This window comes from Stegodyphus dumicola, chromosome 11 (genome assembly GCF_044657685.1).
Source record: "Stegodyphus dumicola isolate Sdum_Otavi_A_Nest chromosome 11, ASM4465768v1".
NCBI lineage: Eukaryota > Metazoa > Arthropoda > Arachnida > Araneae > Eresidae > Stegodyphus > Stegodyphus dumicola.
The window spans coordinates 101,256,412-101,273,672 of NC_140778.1; the positions used below are offsets into that span (position 1 = coordinate 101,256,412).

Below are 17,261 nucleotides of genomic sequence, written 5' to 3' on the forward strand. Positions count from 1 at the left end.
TGAATTGTTGATAATTCTACAACAGTTGCTTGCAGATTAAATGAAGGCATAGAAATCCTTACCAAAACTAAGAACAACATAATTCAATCATTTTTAAAGCAAAAAACGCATAATTTACGAGCGTATAAGAATAAAAAAACTGAGCTCACGGAGCCGGGTAACAGAGTGGCGCTTAGTGCGGCCGATAGCAACGAAAAAGGGGAGTGCACAACTACATGTTATAATAATTCCATTTACAAAATTTCAACGTTCTACTGCTACTTCTTTCTGCGTCATTCGAGATATATATGTACGTACAGACATCAAGAAAAAAATCTCTCCTGAACCAATAGTATAATCCGTTTTGCAAAACAGAGTTCTTTATTCTGCCCTCACATAGAGATATCAAGCAAAATCATCGTTCAACTGGATTCGAGAGCGGTCAAAGTGGATATTTTGTTTGGCACCCGAAATTTTTCGCGATTACAATACTTCCTTTACTTTCTACAAGTAAGTAAGAATTAATATTTAGCTTACATTCTAAGTGAAATTTGTGTAACCAATTGTGAATTATAACCGAAACGCGTTTAATCTGTTGTTGTTGTCCGAACTGGACGCCTCTGGTTTAATCGAAATTAAATGACTTCACACTAGTAATTCTGGACAGTTGCCACCATCTGTTAGTAAATAAATATCCGAAATGTAAATGTTTTGATAAATACTATGTTAGATTTGTTGCAGTTATGTTAGTAAATACTGAGATATATAGGTAGCTATTCGAACTTAACCGTAACATTAGGGGGGGGGGAGACTAAACGAATCGTAAACGGTCCTCGTATCTCTTGAAACCTTTATGTAAGAAGGAAAAGGGGAGAGAAGGTATTTTACTAATTCTTAAAAGCTTTTGAACAAAGCAAAGCATTCGCGTTTCCAAATAAAATTTAGTAAATGTAATACTCAATAAAATTTTGTGGCGATAGGGCTGGTGTTTTTGGTCCAGGTATCTCTAAAATTGCAACTATCGCATCCCTTGAAGTGAATACCTCTGTTGAGTTTTTCTAAGTTTTGAGTTTACATTTCGAACGTTTTTACTTCTTTGTACGAAGTAAATAAAAATCGCGAAAATTTTCGGTAATCAATCATATTTAAACGAAAATATCCAATTTGACCGCTATCGAATGCAATTTAAAGAAGCTTTTGCGTGACATCTGTACGTAAGGACAGAATAAAGGACTCTTTCCCAAAACAGTTTGCAAAAAAGGATTTTAAATGGATTCAGAAGAATTTTTTTTTTTTTTTTTTTGTGACGTCTGTATGTATCTCGTACAACTCAAAAACGAGTAGCCTCAGCACGTTGAAATTTTGTATATAGGACTGCTATAACATGTAGTTGTCCACCTCCGTTTTCGGTTGCCATCGGCTGCGCCAAAAGTATATATGTATAAGCAGATTAGTGAATTAAGTCAATTTCTGCACCTTCAGTGTCTTTTTGCCGAGTGGCACCAAAAGTAAACTTTCAGTTTTGTGCATCGAAAAATCTGCCTTACCCGCTGGCCGAATTGCTTGTTTTTGTGTTCTACACAAAATTGTAAAAAATTGTAAAACACTCTAATTTTAATTGTAAAAATTGTTTTTGTAATTGATTTAGCTGTATTTGGTGTTTTATATTTTTCTATATTTTTTAATTTTTAATAAAGAGAAAAGAATTGAGAACAAAGTACGCTAGTACTAAAAGAATAAATTAGAGCAAAGTGCTGCTAAATTATAATTAAAGTTTAAAAGTATTATTAGATCCAACTCATCATCAAATTTTTTTTTGCATAATTGATTAATTTTTTGCACGAGTACTTCTCTTGTTTACTTTCTTAGTTTCATTCGTCGTCTTAGTATCTTAGTTTTTTTAAAATTTCTTCTTTCAAATCAATGTCTTAATATCTTAGATTCTTTATGTAGTTCATTTATTAATTTACTTAATGAAATTCGGATCTTGTTGCTGATGAGTTGCATCTAACAATACTTTTAAACTTAAATTTCAATTTTTAATAAAGGTATTTTGAAGTTTTATGTATTTTTACTTGCCCCAAATTGGGAACTGAATTAATTGAATGAGAAATATATCTCTAATAAAATTCCAGGAGATATGTTTAAATGAAATGCAGCAAAAAATGCGTATAATTTAATATTCCGTACAAGGAAGTCATGTGGTGTACACATGAGATTTTCTTTTTTGGACTGGGATTCAGATGATTCGAATAACCAAAAAATGCAAGGTATTTTGATCTTTTTCAAGATTCAGATGTTCCATCCTTTGAACTGGTAAATAAATCTTGAAAGCTTGAAAAAAATCTTTTGAGTTGCTTATCCGAAGTTTTCCATCTCACAGTAGAAGCGAATATATAAAAAAAGTAATTTGAATGTTTCAGTGATTATAGTTTTTACCAATAATAACCATGTTATGTAAATAAAAGTAATATTTTACCGAGAAAATATAACTAGCGAAACAGATCAAATTTATCTGATCGTATTCTGGGATTTCATAAGAAGTTCTGTGAAGAGAGGCCATTAACTGCAGCAAAAATAGTCTTCGAATGTTCATTTGTAAACACCAACAAACTCATTTCTTCTTCCATCAGCCCTACCCTTCCTTTCATCTTTTACCTGTACATTCCACCATCACCATCATCATCATCATCACGTGGTCGAGATCCAGCCTATCTGAGTAGCCGAAAAAAGTTCGTCTTTGTGTCCACTGCTCAGATAAATATCCCTGTCTCAAACACGAAGAGAAGAAACGAAGCAAACAATCAACAAAACAACTCCACTCCACTCCGGCTCGTTGCCCTCTGGTGGTCGGCTGCTAAAAGGTCAGCGTCCCCCTACCTGTGGCTGGATAAAGAGCGCATCACGATATCTCAAAAACGGAATGGAACAATGCTGTCCAACAAGTTTCAGAAACTGGACTCTGTTGTGTTGAAGTGTTGTTCTTTGCCTTTATTAGAAGGGAAATGATGATGCGACGGTTTGGGGGAGGGGGTTGGAAGTTGTCTTAATGGATAGGGGGGATTTCGTTCTTTGTTTTTGTCTTGTTATTTTTTGCTGTAGTTTTTCCTTTTAAAGATGCTTTGTTCGTAGAGTCACCTAAAATTTTTTGAAAGAATTTGTTGCAAAAGGTTTATGGTTATTGAAACACATTCCTTTGCAGTTCTTTAAAAGTTATTATTTGTAGAAGATCTTTAAATGCGAAAATTTATCTTTGAAGTATCTAAACAGTATTTATTACAGTATCTAAATACTGTAGCTGGCGCTTTTAACAGACCTAGAAAACTGGCAACCTTTGCTTATAACATTATTTGATGCTATCACTAACCAAACTCATGTCCTGATTTAAATGAGTTCGTCTGCGTTATGTTTTCATTTATTGCTTGACAAGAAAGAGTATTCAATTGCATTTCTTAAACGAAGTACTTAAATTTTAAGTACCTAAATGAATTTTACGTTGACGGAGCATTTCCTGGTAGCTTTCTAATATACGTATCAGTCTCATAAACGAAATTAATGAGCAAGACGATTAAAAGAAACATATTAACTGCGCCACCTCATTTTTCTCCACCCATATTCTTATTTTTCTCCACCATGGTTATATTGTACGTCTCATAAGATTTTCTTCAAATTATTTTAGATCAAAACAATTAATATTTTTCAAAAATATAAGTCTTTCTGACTTATATTTTTGAAATCAGTGATTTATTTGATAATAAACCAAATGTAAATGTATGAGTAAATAATTTATAGATTTTATTTATTCACCAAGGAGGTTAGAATAGATGGAGTAAGCGCGATGTCACAAGAATGAAGCCAAGGAAATGTTAACAACGTGACGTCACGATTTAATCATGATCGCCGTACAGCGTACGGATCAGACTGCGAAACGTATTGCTAAATAAATTACACAAGCTTTTGAGAGCAAATATCAACGCCAGCAAGCTCAGAAGAGTGTGGTTAAGCATAAATTTGCATAAAATACCTTTGAAACTTCCACTGGTCTTCTAGGTTTTACCATGTATACATTTTGCAGTTCTTGTGATTTTTCTATATACTAAGTAGAAAATCATTTATGTTAAGTATTAAAATTAGAACGGGAGACTTATAAACATTCAGTAATGATTTCAATGAACGTGTATACAACACCAATTAGGATGTAAACAAAACCAGCCAGAAGTTCACGTATAGCAGTGGTCATGACAAGTCGTGATGTCAAACAGTGGTGTTCCATGGCTTCATTTTCATTACAGGGGCATACGGGAAGACTTACTCCATTTATTCTAACCTTCTTAGTTATTCCATTAATTACTTAGTACACTATGTGTCCAACCAACTATTTTGTGCAGCGACCGTATTGCCAAATGTGGCTACTTGACTATTTTCTACGACAGCTGGGTTGTCATATTATAATAAAGACAATTATTATTTATACAAAGCAAATAAATAAGTAGGTTGCTGGTATTGAAACAGTATCTTAGTTACACAATAAATATGTGGATAATAAATTATTTTGCACTGGAACAAGGTTATCAAATTACAGAATAAGACTGTTGTATTATCCTGATAAAACGAAAATAAAAATAAAAAAATGTATATGAACATATTTTGTTCAAGAGCAGTGTTGCCAAGTTATAGAAAAAGCAATTTTCTGGTAACATAATGCCCCCTCCCGGAAAAAATGTCTGTATATATTTGCACCAGACTTGAAAAATTGTACTTTTATCTATTTATTTAAGATATTGTTGACATCAGGAACTGCACAGTATATTTCGTTGAAGCTGTACATAAGAATACCTATTGGAGTAATAAGCAAATATTGTTTCAAGATAATATTTATAAGTTATTTCAAACATTGTGACAGTTTTACATACAGAACATACCGAGATCAGTTGCCAAATTGTACTCTTAAGGTATTCTAAATGCCATTTTGAATGTAGCTTTCAGTAGAATATTTATATCCTTAAATTTTTAGATCAGAGTTTAGTATAAGTTATCAGTATGATCGCAGATTCAAAGCAACAAGTTGTCCAAAGTAGATTTCAGTAGAAGATTTGTAGTTCTCCTTGGCAGATGTTTCTTCAAAAAGGAAAAGAATAGTACCTGCTTCGAAGCGTTTAACAAATGTTTGCTTACTTGAAAATATTTTCCATCTTTGAAATGCTTAAAAACATTTAATTTACAGTAGAGCCTCCTTTTTATACAAATCCTAACAATGGTCTTAAAATAGTAAAAAATATGACAGTAAGATATGCATGAAAAATTTCGATGTTCATAATATTTACAAATTTTCTTAGTCTTGCCACCGAACCAAATAAAAGAATATCATTTTTAGGACTTTCATTCTATACTTCACTAATCTATGATTTTGATTTTGTTTTGTTTTTTAAAACTAGGAGAAAATATTCTCCTATACCTTAATCTTTATTAATTTTCTCATTTGGAAAGTCATTTGAAGTTAATTCTTTACGTGAAGCACCTTTAAAACTCTCGGACGATGGTATAAATATCATAACCTAGTCTATAATCTAAAACATATCTAAATATCATAACTAGTTTAAGGCAAGCTTCGTTGATAGGTAACCAGACCTTACTATGTCACAAAAACTAGTTTAGGGGTTTTGCCATAAAGTTCGAAGTTTTCAACCTTATGCCGACTTGGTATAAAGCTTCGTGCAGACGGTGGTGTAAATGTCACAACAACTGGTTTAAGCCGAGCTTCGTTGCTGGGTAACCAGGCCTTGCTACGTCACAAAAACTGGTTTAGGGGTTTTGCCTTAAAGCTCTAAGTTTTCAACTTTGTATCGACTTGGTATAAGATTCAACCAATCAGAGCGAAACCTAGTGAGAGGAAAAGCTGTAGACAAATCGACGCATGCGCAAATTTAGCTTCTCTAACTGGCTACGGCTTAGACCCTGTTTTGCAGATGTGAACCGGACTCTCACAATTTATGCCTCATGACTATGTCTCTATGACATTTTTACCATTGTCTGAACGAAGCCCAAGATTCGACCAATCGGAGCGAACGCGGGAAGCCTATTGAGCGGGAAAGCTGTAGACGCATCCACGCATGCGCAAATTTAGCTTCTCTATTTGGTTAGTCTGTAATTGGTCTCTAATTGGGTCTTTAATTGATCCCTGTCTGTCAGGTGTGAACGAAACTCCTGCATTTTATGCCTTATGACTGCCTCTGTGACATTTATACCACCGTCTGAACGGAGCCTGAGGCATCATTTTCTTGAGCCGAGCACATCGCAAATATTGCGATATTGCAGTATAATATGAATGAGCGAACGTAATGTCGCATGCAATCCGATCATATAACTCCACATGAGTCACTAACTACAAGAGCTCACTGAATTTCGGAACTGCTCGAAGGTCATTTGCAGATTGAACAGGTGTGAGTTTCCGTATCTCTTAGTGTTGAGTTACAGAAAAATGGCGAAGCTGGGAATTTTCTACATAGTGTGCACTGAATTTTGTGGAAGATCCCTTATTTGGCCGTCAAAGAAGTCTGGTTTCGCGTGATACTAATTCTGGGAGGCGAAGTTGTAATGAGGGCTAGCGAGGAAGAAAATGCCAGTTATTAAAAGTTTTTTTTTTCCGTGTATTAATGCAATTCGGTTAGGATCCGCTTCAATTAGATAAAACTGCAGAGTCGTTAATGTTTTAAACGTTTCTCTTCTAAGTGGTTTTGATTGCTGTCGTAACCTGGAATCTTTCTTTTTTCTTTTTGTGACCCGAATGAACTCAAGTGTATTTGCTTTGTTGGGATGACGTCAGTCTTAGAACTTTCCATGGATTTACTTTTTGTTGTTGTTGTTTTTGTTGTTACTGATGCTTAATTTCTATAGAGTTTTCTTTTGTACAGTTTTAATAATGCTTTCCTTGAAATATATGAAGAGGTAACTTTGCGTGAAGAAATATTGTTAGAGGAAAAACGTGTATTTAGAGTTGTATATAGCAACTGTTACAGCATTGCTTTTTTTATACCGAATTAATAGTTTTTTTTTTTTTTTTTCCACGCTGGTGTAAAATTCAGTGATAAATATCTCCTGTTTTAGCTTTATTGCCGGTCACTTGACCTGACTGTCATTATTACTGGCAAAGGGAATGTTTGCTTTCTGCAAATTCATCTTCTACTGCATGTTAAAATACACAGACTGCGCAAAAGCTAACGTACATACAACATCAAAACATACAGTTGCAAAGATACACGCATGAAATAAAAATGATTTGTAAAGGTAGCATTCCTTTCAAGTTTTGGCCCACCAGTGGCCGAGCGGTAAAGACGCTGAACACTGGTAGTTCGGTCCGAGGTTCGAATCCCGCGAACGGGCTGACTGCATGGGTGTTTTCGTGGTTTTCCCCATGTGTAACGTGTATACGAGCCAGTTTCCCTTAGAAAGTCCTCCACGAAGGCATCCCTCCAATTAGGCAGATAGCCCTAGTGTGCTTTGCCATAATTAAATAATCCAATTCAATCATTTCAAGTTTTGTTGGGAAAACTACAATGAACAACGAATATCAGTAACAAGCATTTAGGTGTCGACAATATTCTGATCTCGAGTTCCAATAGTCCAGTCTGAAGTTAACTTTGAACTGTGACTTTACCTAAGAAATTGGTTAAGTGAGGTCCAACTATTGATGATAGTCAGACGATCCGAGAATTAGGCGGAGATTTAATAGCCATGTTACGTAATATGGGGCGTCGATATGATAATAAAATTCTTTTGTAAATTGTTCTATAACTATATTATTGTATTTGTTATTTTTGTAAATTGTTCTATAACTATATTATTGTAATTGTTAGTTTTGTAAATTGTTCTATAACTATTATTGTTCTATGACTATTATTGTCAAATTATTAAATTGACTGTTCTTGTTAAATTCTTAATAACAGTCAAAATATTATTAAGAATAAATAGTATGTTTTAATGCCTGTATATTGGTAGGCTAAGTACGGTTACATTTTGAGTGTCAGTAAAAAATTTTGGGATTTCGTGGATTAACAAAGCGCTGTAACTTTCCTCAAAGGAAAAGCGTAGCACTCGCTTTTAGGTGTTTAAATGATATTCGTCTGCGAAAAAAAAATAATTCTTAATTTGGAAATATTTAAAAACAAATTGAAAAGCAAGTAGATCTTCGGTTCTGCGAATAAATCACTTCAAGCTCTACGATACAGAATCTATATTCATGTAACATACATCAATACTTGGTGCCACTCCTGTTAAGTTCAGCATTTCCTGTTTGGTATTATTTAATGATTTGTTTTGCAGTTTGTTTAATCTATTAATCTGGCAACCCAGTTTTGTTTGAAATGATGCGATCGGAAAATTACCGTTCTAAGCTGCGCAGCATTTAATTTACGCTACAACAATATTAAATTTTATTCATCGTTAAAATGTACCGCTCAGTTGATCATTATGTTACATCATACATGTAAATAACCTCATTAATCCCTGTGTATTTGTAAAGTGAAAATAAATCGGATATTAAACGATGTTGGAATTTCTTGTAAAAACAATGCTCTCAGTTTTAATTACCACATTCAGTAACATATTACCTATTATGAATATGTAATTCAGTAACATATTACCTATGTTCAGATGTCTTAAGTGTAATCTTCGAAAGATAATGCAACAGCGCAAAAGTGCATTGAAATATATTTATGTACCTCTATATATACAATGATAATGAAGAAACAGTAAAAGTAACAATAAAAGCTGAAATATTATTCGAAATGGAGCATGCGTACTACGACGTTGCTTGAGTCCGCAGCTGGAAAACAACATTGGCTGCCATTATTTCACAAATTTTGCAACTCGAAAACTCGTTATTTTTTTTAAATTAAAAAAAAATTTTCAAGATTTATTTTGAACTGCGATATAGCATAGATACTAAGCACAATTGTAACTACTACTGTCATCTAATAAAGCAAAATTTTTATCCTTTAAACAGAATTTTAAGAAAATCTATTTCACATATCTTTTTACATACATATGTTTTACACTATTTCTGTAACCTGCAGTAAAATACACGGAAGAGACGCCTGGTAATATCAAATGAAATACAGGGCAGAAATCAATTGTTGTTTAGTAAACATTCTTGTCGTTGTCTTGTTTCTAATGTAGTTGGTTTATTAACATTCTTAGGGTATAAAATAGGCCTAGAAGTAGTGAAGAATGTGTATAAATGCATGTATGTTTCTCGCATTGTGACAAAACAACGGTACCTAGAGACATTAAATTTTGAATAACGTAGTCCTCCACTCGAATATGGGCACCTGGAAGCCCGAATTTGGAATTTGTTTTATTATCTATTTCATATTTTGTAAAAATTTAACGAATTTTTGGTTAACAAACCTATTGATTTCAAAGCCAGCAATGACGACACTGTATGGGGGGGAGCATTTTTATCTCCAGTTCGCCAGAAATTCTAAAGATATGCAGTTTTTAAATATTTTTAGTCCAAAGAGACATTAGCCCAAATGTCCTCGAAACATCTGTTTGTGTGTAAATGAAAGAAAGCTCCCCTTGAGTATATTATAAAATCTGAAATTATTCAGATTTTTCTTAAAATTGATTAATTAGTTTTATAAAAGCAGAACCAAGCTAATGTTAGTTTTTGCTTAGTTTTTGATTACATTAAAATACTCAAATCAAATCAAATCTTTTCTAGGTCACAAGAGCCTTTAGCAGATTATTGCTTTTACTGCTTAGCATGGTCCTTATGAATTGCTGACCAGGTGTTAGATTTTCGGAAAAGAGAAGAGTGAAACATTTGAAACATCAGAAAACATTTGAAAAATTGGCAATTTCTTACTTTTTGTGTAGTAGTTGCCCTTTAAGTATTATCTCAGTGACTCAAAATTCTAAAACGCACTTACACCATTGCCAGCCTTGAATTCTTAAAGTCATCTGACCTTCATTGCATGGGGTTAATGTTGCTGCAAGATCCTATTCTCATTAATTATTCCAAACAATTTTAAAAAAAAAGATTCCTTGTTTCTTGGGGATGGTTAGCAGAGAAAAAAATATAAAGAAAACAAGTTAGTGCTTTTATCATTAACATCTGGATTACCTTGCGAAAGAATAGCTGTTCTCTGTTTATTGCCGATCGTTTGGTGGCACAGAAGGACAATATGAAATTGCATCAGCGAGGGCGTTGTTATTTAAATTTATATCATTAGTTAATTACAGCCGATTTCCCCCCTTGTCCCCAACAGCATTATAAGCTCGAACATTGAGCAAGCTACCATTATTGTTTCTTATTAATTTTGCATTAAGTTCGGGTGCTAGAGCTTTAAACAAAGAGTTCGAATGTAGGCCATATTGTTGGGCTGTTGGTATGTTCTGCATCGTTAATATGTTATTTTTTCATTGTAAATAGGCTTAACTGTGGGATTTACTACCGAAGGCAACGTGTTATTGTTTATGTTAGGCTTAATTTTGTCGCTATTTTTTTTAAAAGCCCGAAGGGCATTAGCCCTTGGGCTATTAATTTCGTTTTGGCATTTTGCGTTGAATCACTACAAACAGCGTATCACTTTTCAAATTGTTGCCACCAAATATGATCGTCCTGTGTTATATTTAAAGAAATTAAATAATGAAGAATCTGCATAAATGTAGATGTTTCTCGCATTGTAATAAAACGACGGTACCTAGAGCCATCAAATTTTGAATAACGTAATCTTCCACCGAATATGGGCATCTGGAAGCCCAAATTTGGAATCTGTTTTCTTATTGATTTCGTATTTTGTAACACTTTAGCGAATTCTTGATTAACAAACTCAACGATTTCAAAGCGAGCAATGGCAACACTGTACGGGAGAGCGGGAAATGAAAATATATTCTCCAGCGCGCAAGACAGTGTATCGGAAATTATAAAGATATGCTCATTTTAAAATTTAAAATTATTTCGCGATATTGATGTTGAATTCAATTTTATTATTTAAGTGCAAAGAACATGATATTTAATAAATAAAGGTAAGACACAAGATGTTAAAAAAAAGTGCCTTTGGACGTAATGTAAAATCTAAAAGCTTTCAGTTTTTTTTTTTTCCCCATTTTTTTAAACTACGAATGGCGTTAAGTATTTAAATTTCTTGCTAAGTAATGGAAAGTTTTTGTCATAACAGTTGCCAAAAGTTGATAAATACCTTAAGTAATATTTAATAATTTTTATTCTGAGTTATACACATACGGCAAAAAGAAAATGAAGTTTCTTAGTCAATGGTATTAAAACCAAAACTTTTTAAAACCATTATTGATAGGATGTTTTATTCAGAAATGATGTTAATTCACCGTTTTTTATGTAACATCAGTAACATAATTTTATTCTCACACCATTCCTTTGTTTCCTGCGGCTAACATGTAATCTGCTGATTCGATCTATCGTCATTGGTAATGCCATTCTTAAAATGTTATTGTATGTGAAATGAGTGTTTGTAATTAATGAATAACATGAGCCAATAACTATAACTGTATATATGAACTCTTCAGAAATGCTATGCCAGAAATAAATCAGCCATTGTTGCATCTTCATTGCATAAAACTATTCACTTCCATCATCATCATCATCATTTATGTCAAATCCGAAATTTCATTATACAGTCAAAAGTCGTTAATTCGGACACCCATAATCCGGAATGATCTATAATCCGGACCTCAAAGCTACAAACTTTCTGCGCATGCGTCGCATTGACGCATGCGCGTAAGACCTTTACGGCTGCGAATAGCGTGTGCGCATGCGCAAAATACGTTTACGAATGCGCGTTTAATGTATAACAGACGGTAAAAGCTAAGCTAAAATTATCTAATTCAGTTAATGTTGCATATTGCGTTGTTCCTTAATCTTCGAATTGCATCCGGCTTATTATTTTTTGCAGACTGTTAGAGCAATTTTATAAAAGTAAACTTGAACTTTCGATTATGTCACATAGATATGTCAAAAATAGATTATGTCAAAATATTATGTCAAGTAGAATTTCTGATATATATTTTCTAATATGTAAAGGATCTACAAAGCGAAAGTATGTTTCGAAGTCCATTAAGCAAAAAGTGGAATTGCTGCAAAAAATGGATAAAGGCATATCCTTTGTTAATCTAACCATTCCGAAATCTGTTTATCAATTTAACGCTGCTCTGCGTGTGTGTGTGTGGGGGGGGGGAACGTCGCGGCGCGCAATGAACTGGAAGTTGATCTGTCAACACTATCCTTATCATCAGGGCAGATGTTTTTATTTTATTTGGCTTATAATTCCTTCCTAAATGTAGTATTTCATCTCGATGTACTCCGTCTTTGATATGATTTAAATCAAATTCCTCGTCATTATAATTCGCTTCCGATAGCGAAGAAAGTGACAGAGGTTATTGAAAACGAAAAAATTTCGATTGACAAATTAGTCGGTAGACACAGCAATTATAGGACTTGAACAGCGGAACTTTGTAACTGAACAAGAAATTATGTCTGTTTATAGAATTAAAGAGAATGTATTATCACGTAAAAAAACGAAGCAACTTAAACAACTTACATTGAAAGAAATGTTTAATAAAGTAAACAAATAAATATTAAGCTTTTGTTTGTAAATTTTGATACCCTTTAGATCATAATTGATCTTTATTTCATAAATTACGGTTTCATATTTTTAATTTTAGAATTTCTGCATGCCATCTTACCAGATTTAAACTGATGATCTATAATCCGGAAAAATCGATAATCCGGAATCGCAGAAGTCCCGACGAGTCTGGATTAACGACTTTTGACTGTATATACAATGAATTTATTTTTAATCCAATAATTAAGATTTACATTCTTTTTCTCTTTTCACAGGAAGAGAAGAGAGTGTGTTGTATAATTATTACGTTGAATTTTTTTGTTTTACTGTCATAAATTCTGCTTTAAATTAATTTATTTTGCACCATGATATTTAAATCTTAAAAGGAAAAATAAAGAACAGTTATACTTGATAATCTTTGCTGGCCATTTCTAGATGTTTAGGCAGAGAGGCTTGCTTCCCAAGTTTGAGTATTGTTGTTTATGTCTGTTATGTATTTTTTAATACTTTCAAAAATGTTTTGTATAAGAACATTGATAAAAAAGCAGATTTGTTTTAAGAATTACATGGTCATTATTTTTAAAGCAGGTGTTATTGTTTTCATTGCTTGGAAGCTTTGCAGTCTCTAACGAATGACAGCTTTGTGTCCTTTGCTGCATTTTTCTGCCCTTTCTAGAATTAATGAAGGGAATTACCATCTTTGCATTATGTATTGTGACCACTGCTAGTGTCATCTTAACAGCATTATGGGCACCTGGGCAAACTAGTGTGCTGCGGCCCCTATGATAACCACTCAAAAGAAATGAAAATGGATTAGCATGCCTCCCGGGCAAGTGCCCAGTATGCCTATGTATTAAGAATATCCTCATTACTGTAATGTGTAGATGATGAAATCCGTCATTGCATTTGAGAATCGTAATCCAAAATTTGTACACATTCAGTTGAGGAGATGGGGGATGCCTCAAAAAATATTTATTTAATAACACAATGAAATGATCTACGTTTTTCATTTGCATAAGAAATGTAACAACATTTTATGACAAGTGACGACAACAGCAGGAGGGAAAAATGGTTGACTTATCTTCTTTTAGGTAAAAAATTACTTTTAGGCATTGAAACTAGAGTCTGATTGTAAAATATCATATTGGAAATGCTATTTATTTATTGGCTGTTTTCTCTTGTTCTTGTTTATGTTTGTAATACTCAAGTAAATGTAAACATGTAATAAAAGAATTTTTGCAAAATGTCTTACAAAATGTTTTGTAAAATTGATCCATCAGTAATTTCTAAATCCTTTTCTTTCAGCTATGGAAAGCTAAACTGTTCTGAAGTTGACAGAAAATGCTAATAAGGAGCTGCAGCAGAGAAGAGGGCATTGAGGGTATTCATTCAATATCTAATAGGAGGCAAGCCTGGTGTACTGCACTGAGGTTCTAAGTCCCTCGCAGCCATGCAGTGCACCGGGCTTGCTGTGATGCTTCTGCTACTACTAGCTGTGCTAAGTCAGCTAGGTGCTGCAGCCGTGCATCACAAAGATACCTATGTGATGAAAGGAAAAAGTAAGAAGACATTTTTAAAAATTTCATTGCGAACTGTTAAGGCACTCTTAAAAATTTATACAAGTTTGCTTGTGTTAATGTGTTTAAGCTCCCTTCTTTGTTTTAGTTCAGTACAAGAAATTTATTCTTTTTTAAGTCATAAACTGTAGCAAAATTAAAAAATCAAAACCTCATTTTCTTGGCAGCATTTGGAGACATATTGCCAAATTTAGTTTCTTTTTTCTTCTTCCCCCAAATTCCTAGAAATGTTAAGATAAGGTTATTATAAGTGCATGCATCCAAGAAAAGTTTTAGAAATTTCTGGAAATATGTTATAGAGACATATATATTCTTTGCTGTATAGATTCTTAATTGAGTTTATTTCAAAGGAAGCTCTGCCTTTGCTATGTGAATTTAGTGTTAATTTTGTTGTCAGAGGTCTGATAATTTTTAAAGTCCATTCTGAAGGGCATTTCTATTCGATTTTTTAAACATTCATTGCATTTTTGGAATGAAAATTAAAATATTTGTTAATCTTCCCCCTTCCAGTGGTGGGTTCTAGTAGAGCCAGTAGAGCCGGATTTGATAAGGCCCTAAGCTATTTGAGATATGGGGCATTTTATAAGTCCTGATATTTATATGTAAGTACCAAGTATGATTTTTGGATACCAAGAGGGGAGCCCTAAGCTACAGCTTGTGTAATTTATATGTAAATCCTGCACTAATTCTAGCCATGTATAGGCTTTGGCCACTACTAAGGACAGAAGCAGTGGTTCCCTTTATTGTGGAGACACTTAGTAGGTGGGCCACCATTGCCTTCTGTGAAGGAACAAACAAATTACATCCATGCCATCGTGGGGGTTCAAACTCCCATGCCCTTTGATTCAGCAGTCAGATTTACTAACCACTTTCCCATCTGGACGGCATGTTTGTTAATGTTAAGAAAGATTTTGTATTTTATTAGTCTCTCTATCAATGGATATATCTCTTAATATTAATATTGAATGTATGTGGTATTGTTAATTTTTTCATTCAGGCTGCTGCTCTAACTGTTTCATAAAAAATAATTGTAGTTACTTTTCACGATTGAAGGGAACCGCAATTTCCATTTTGAAAAAGGAAAGACAAGAGATATATAAAATATGAAACTATTAACTAATTAATTGACAAATATATCAAATTTATGGCATTTTGATATTTTATATTTATGAACTATAATTTTAAAGAAAACAAATGTATTCAATTTTTTTACTGAAAAATCATATCCTGTTTTTATTAATCTTATTTATCTGTATTTTATAACTCCTGCCATGAATTATAATGGATATTTTTATTTTTATTTTGAGTTTAATTCTAGATTTTTCTTTCAACTAAATTTTGAATTATTTTACACATAACTGCTGTGAATGTTCTTTTACACTAATTTAAGAATAAATATAAAAGAATTACAAGCTTTTAATTTGGTTTTGCTACATCATTCTTTAAAAGTTTCTTTTAACATATATTAGCTGTTTTTTTTTATGGAATTCCAAATAAAATTATGACTTTGCTTTCATGAAAGGCCTCCATCCTAAAATCTAGTATCATACAAGTAAAATCGGTACTCTTCTATTATTGGGACCGGATTCAGAAATGTATGCATGTGTATGTGTATACTTGATCAATGCATTAGTGTTAATGTGTATGTACATACATACATACATAAGTGTGTACATGTGCACATGCATACGTAAACACGTACATACATACATATATAAATTTCCGAATCTAGTCCTGATAACAAAAGCATAACGTAAAAACATATCCTTCCTAGATGTTGAAATATTTCTATCTCTCTCTCTCTCTCTATATATATATACAAAACAATTCTTGAAAACAAAATATAAACATGCCTAGTATTTTTGTGCATTAAGCTTCAGAAAAATTATCATTAAAGACATAAAGTAAGAAATTTAGAATTAATTTTTAACAAAGACCAAAAATTGAAATTCCTAATTAATAAATTTGAAAAAAATTTTTGGTTTTTAACATTTTTAAAATTCTTTGTTGCATTTATAAGAGTATTTATTACAAATTTATTAATTATGAATTTTGATTTTTGGTCTTTGTAAAAAATTAGTTCTAAATTTCTTACTTTATGTCTTTATATATATAAGTAAATATATTAATTAATCATAATAAATTGCCTTATAGTACTTGCATAAAAGCTGAAAAGTAATAAAATATAATTTATTTACAAATGGAATATTATCTCATTTGAAGTTACTTTTCCACTAAAATTCTACTACTACCTTCATTTAAAGGAGACAATATACTAAATAATCCATTAATAAATAAATTATGTATATGTCATAATAAGAGCAAAGGAAAAAAGACGGAACACTGTAGATGCGTGCTTAGATCCATATTGAAGAAGAATTTTGATTGCGTAGTATTTAAAGAACTTGGCAGTCGAGGCAGTTTTTAATTCCATTTTTATTTCCAATTGATATTTGTGGCCACAATCACTTGGCACTCTAGTCGTGCCTTTCCACAGAAGATTTGCATTTTTGATGTTGTTGGGATAGAAAGCAAGCCAGCGAAATTACATCTTAGTACAGTAGAGAGCAAGAGGTGAAGTGCGTCATTATGAAAGATGGAAGCACACGAAGAGAAAAGTTTTGGTTTACAATTCAGTGATTGGTCGTCAAGAGGCATCTGGTATTAACGGTTACGTAAGATCGCATGATTAATCTGAATGACGCAATGCAGATAAGTTATTACGATTTTAGAATAGAGAGGAAGAATTAATGTTTATAGTTTAATCTAAAATTTTGATTCATATATTTTTATCTTACACACACACACATATATATATATATCAAACTTATTCTAATATATATCTCTGCATTTTTATAGTCTGCATAGGCACATCGGGAAGAATGTCTGTGCCTGCTAATCGGGACCACCATTATCAAAATCTTAGAGACAGGTATACGAACTGTACTCATGTAGATGGAAATCTGGAGATTACGTGGCTTCAGGTAATTATATCATTTTCTTTTGCATCAAAAAGTAATTTCTAACATAGTGCTGATATTATTTATTCAAACATAATAGAGGGATTGAACTTTTTAATATGTTTTAGCTCTGGTGTTTTGTGAAT

At 32.7% G+C, this 17,261-nt stretch overlaps 1 protein-coding gene across 3 annotated transcripts in view; it reads left to right on the top strand.

Moving 5' to 3' along the window:
• The window catches only part of LOC118193031 (epidermal growth factor receptor-like), a 184,356-nt gene that overhangs the window by 118,773 nt on the left and 48,322 nt on the right, over positions 1–17,261 (top strand). For all 3 annotated transcript variants that reach the window (XM_085827030.1, XM_085827028.1, XM_085827029.1), the window contains exons 3-4: positions 13,884–14,137; positions 17,015–17,139. In XM_085827030.1, coding sequence (XP_085683156.1) covers positions 14,029–14,137; positions 17,015–17,139 — 234 coding nt within the window. In that variant the 5' untranslated portion in view covers positions 13,884–14,028. The remainder of the gene's footprint in view (positions 1–13,883; positions 14,138–17,014; positions 17,140–17,261) is intronic.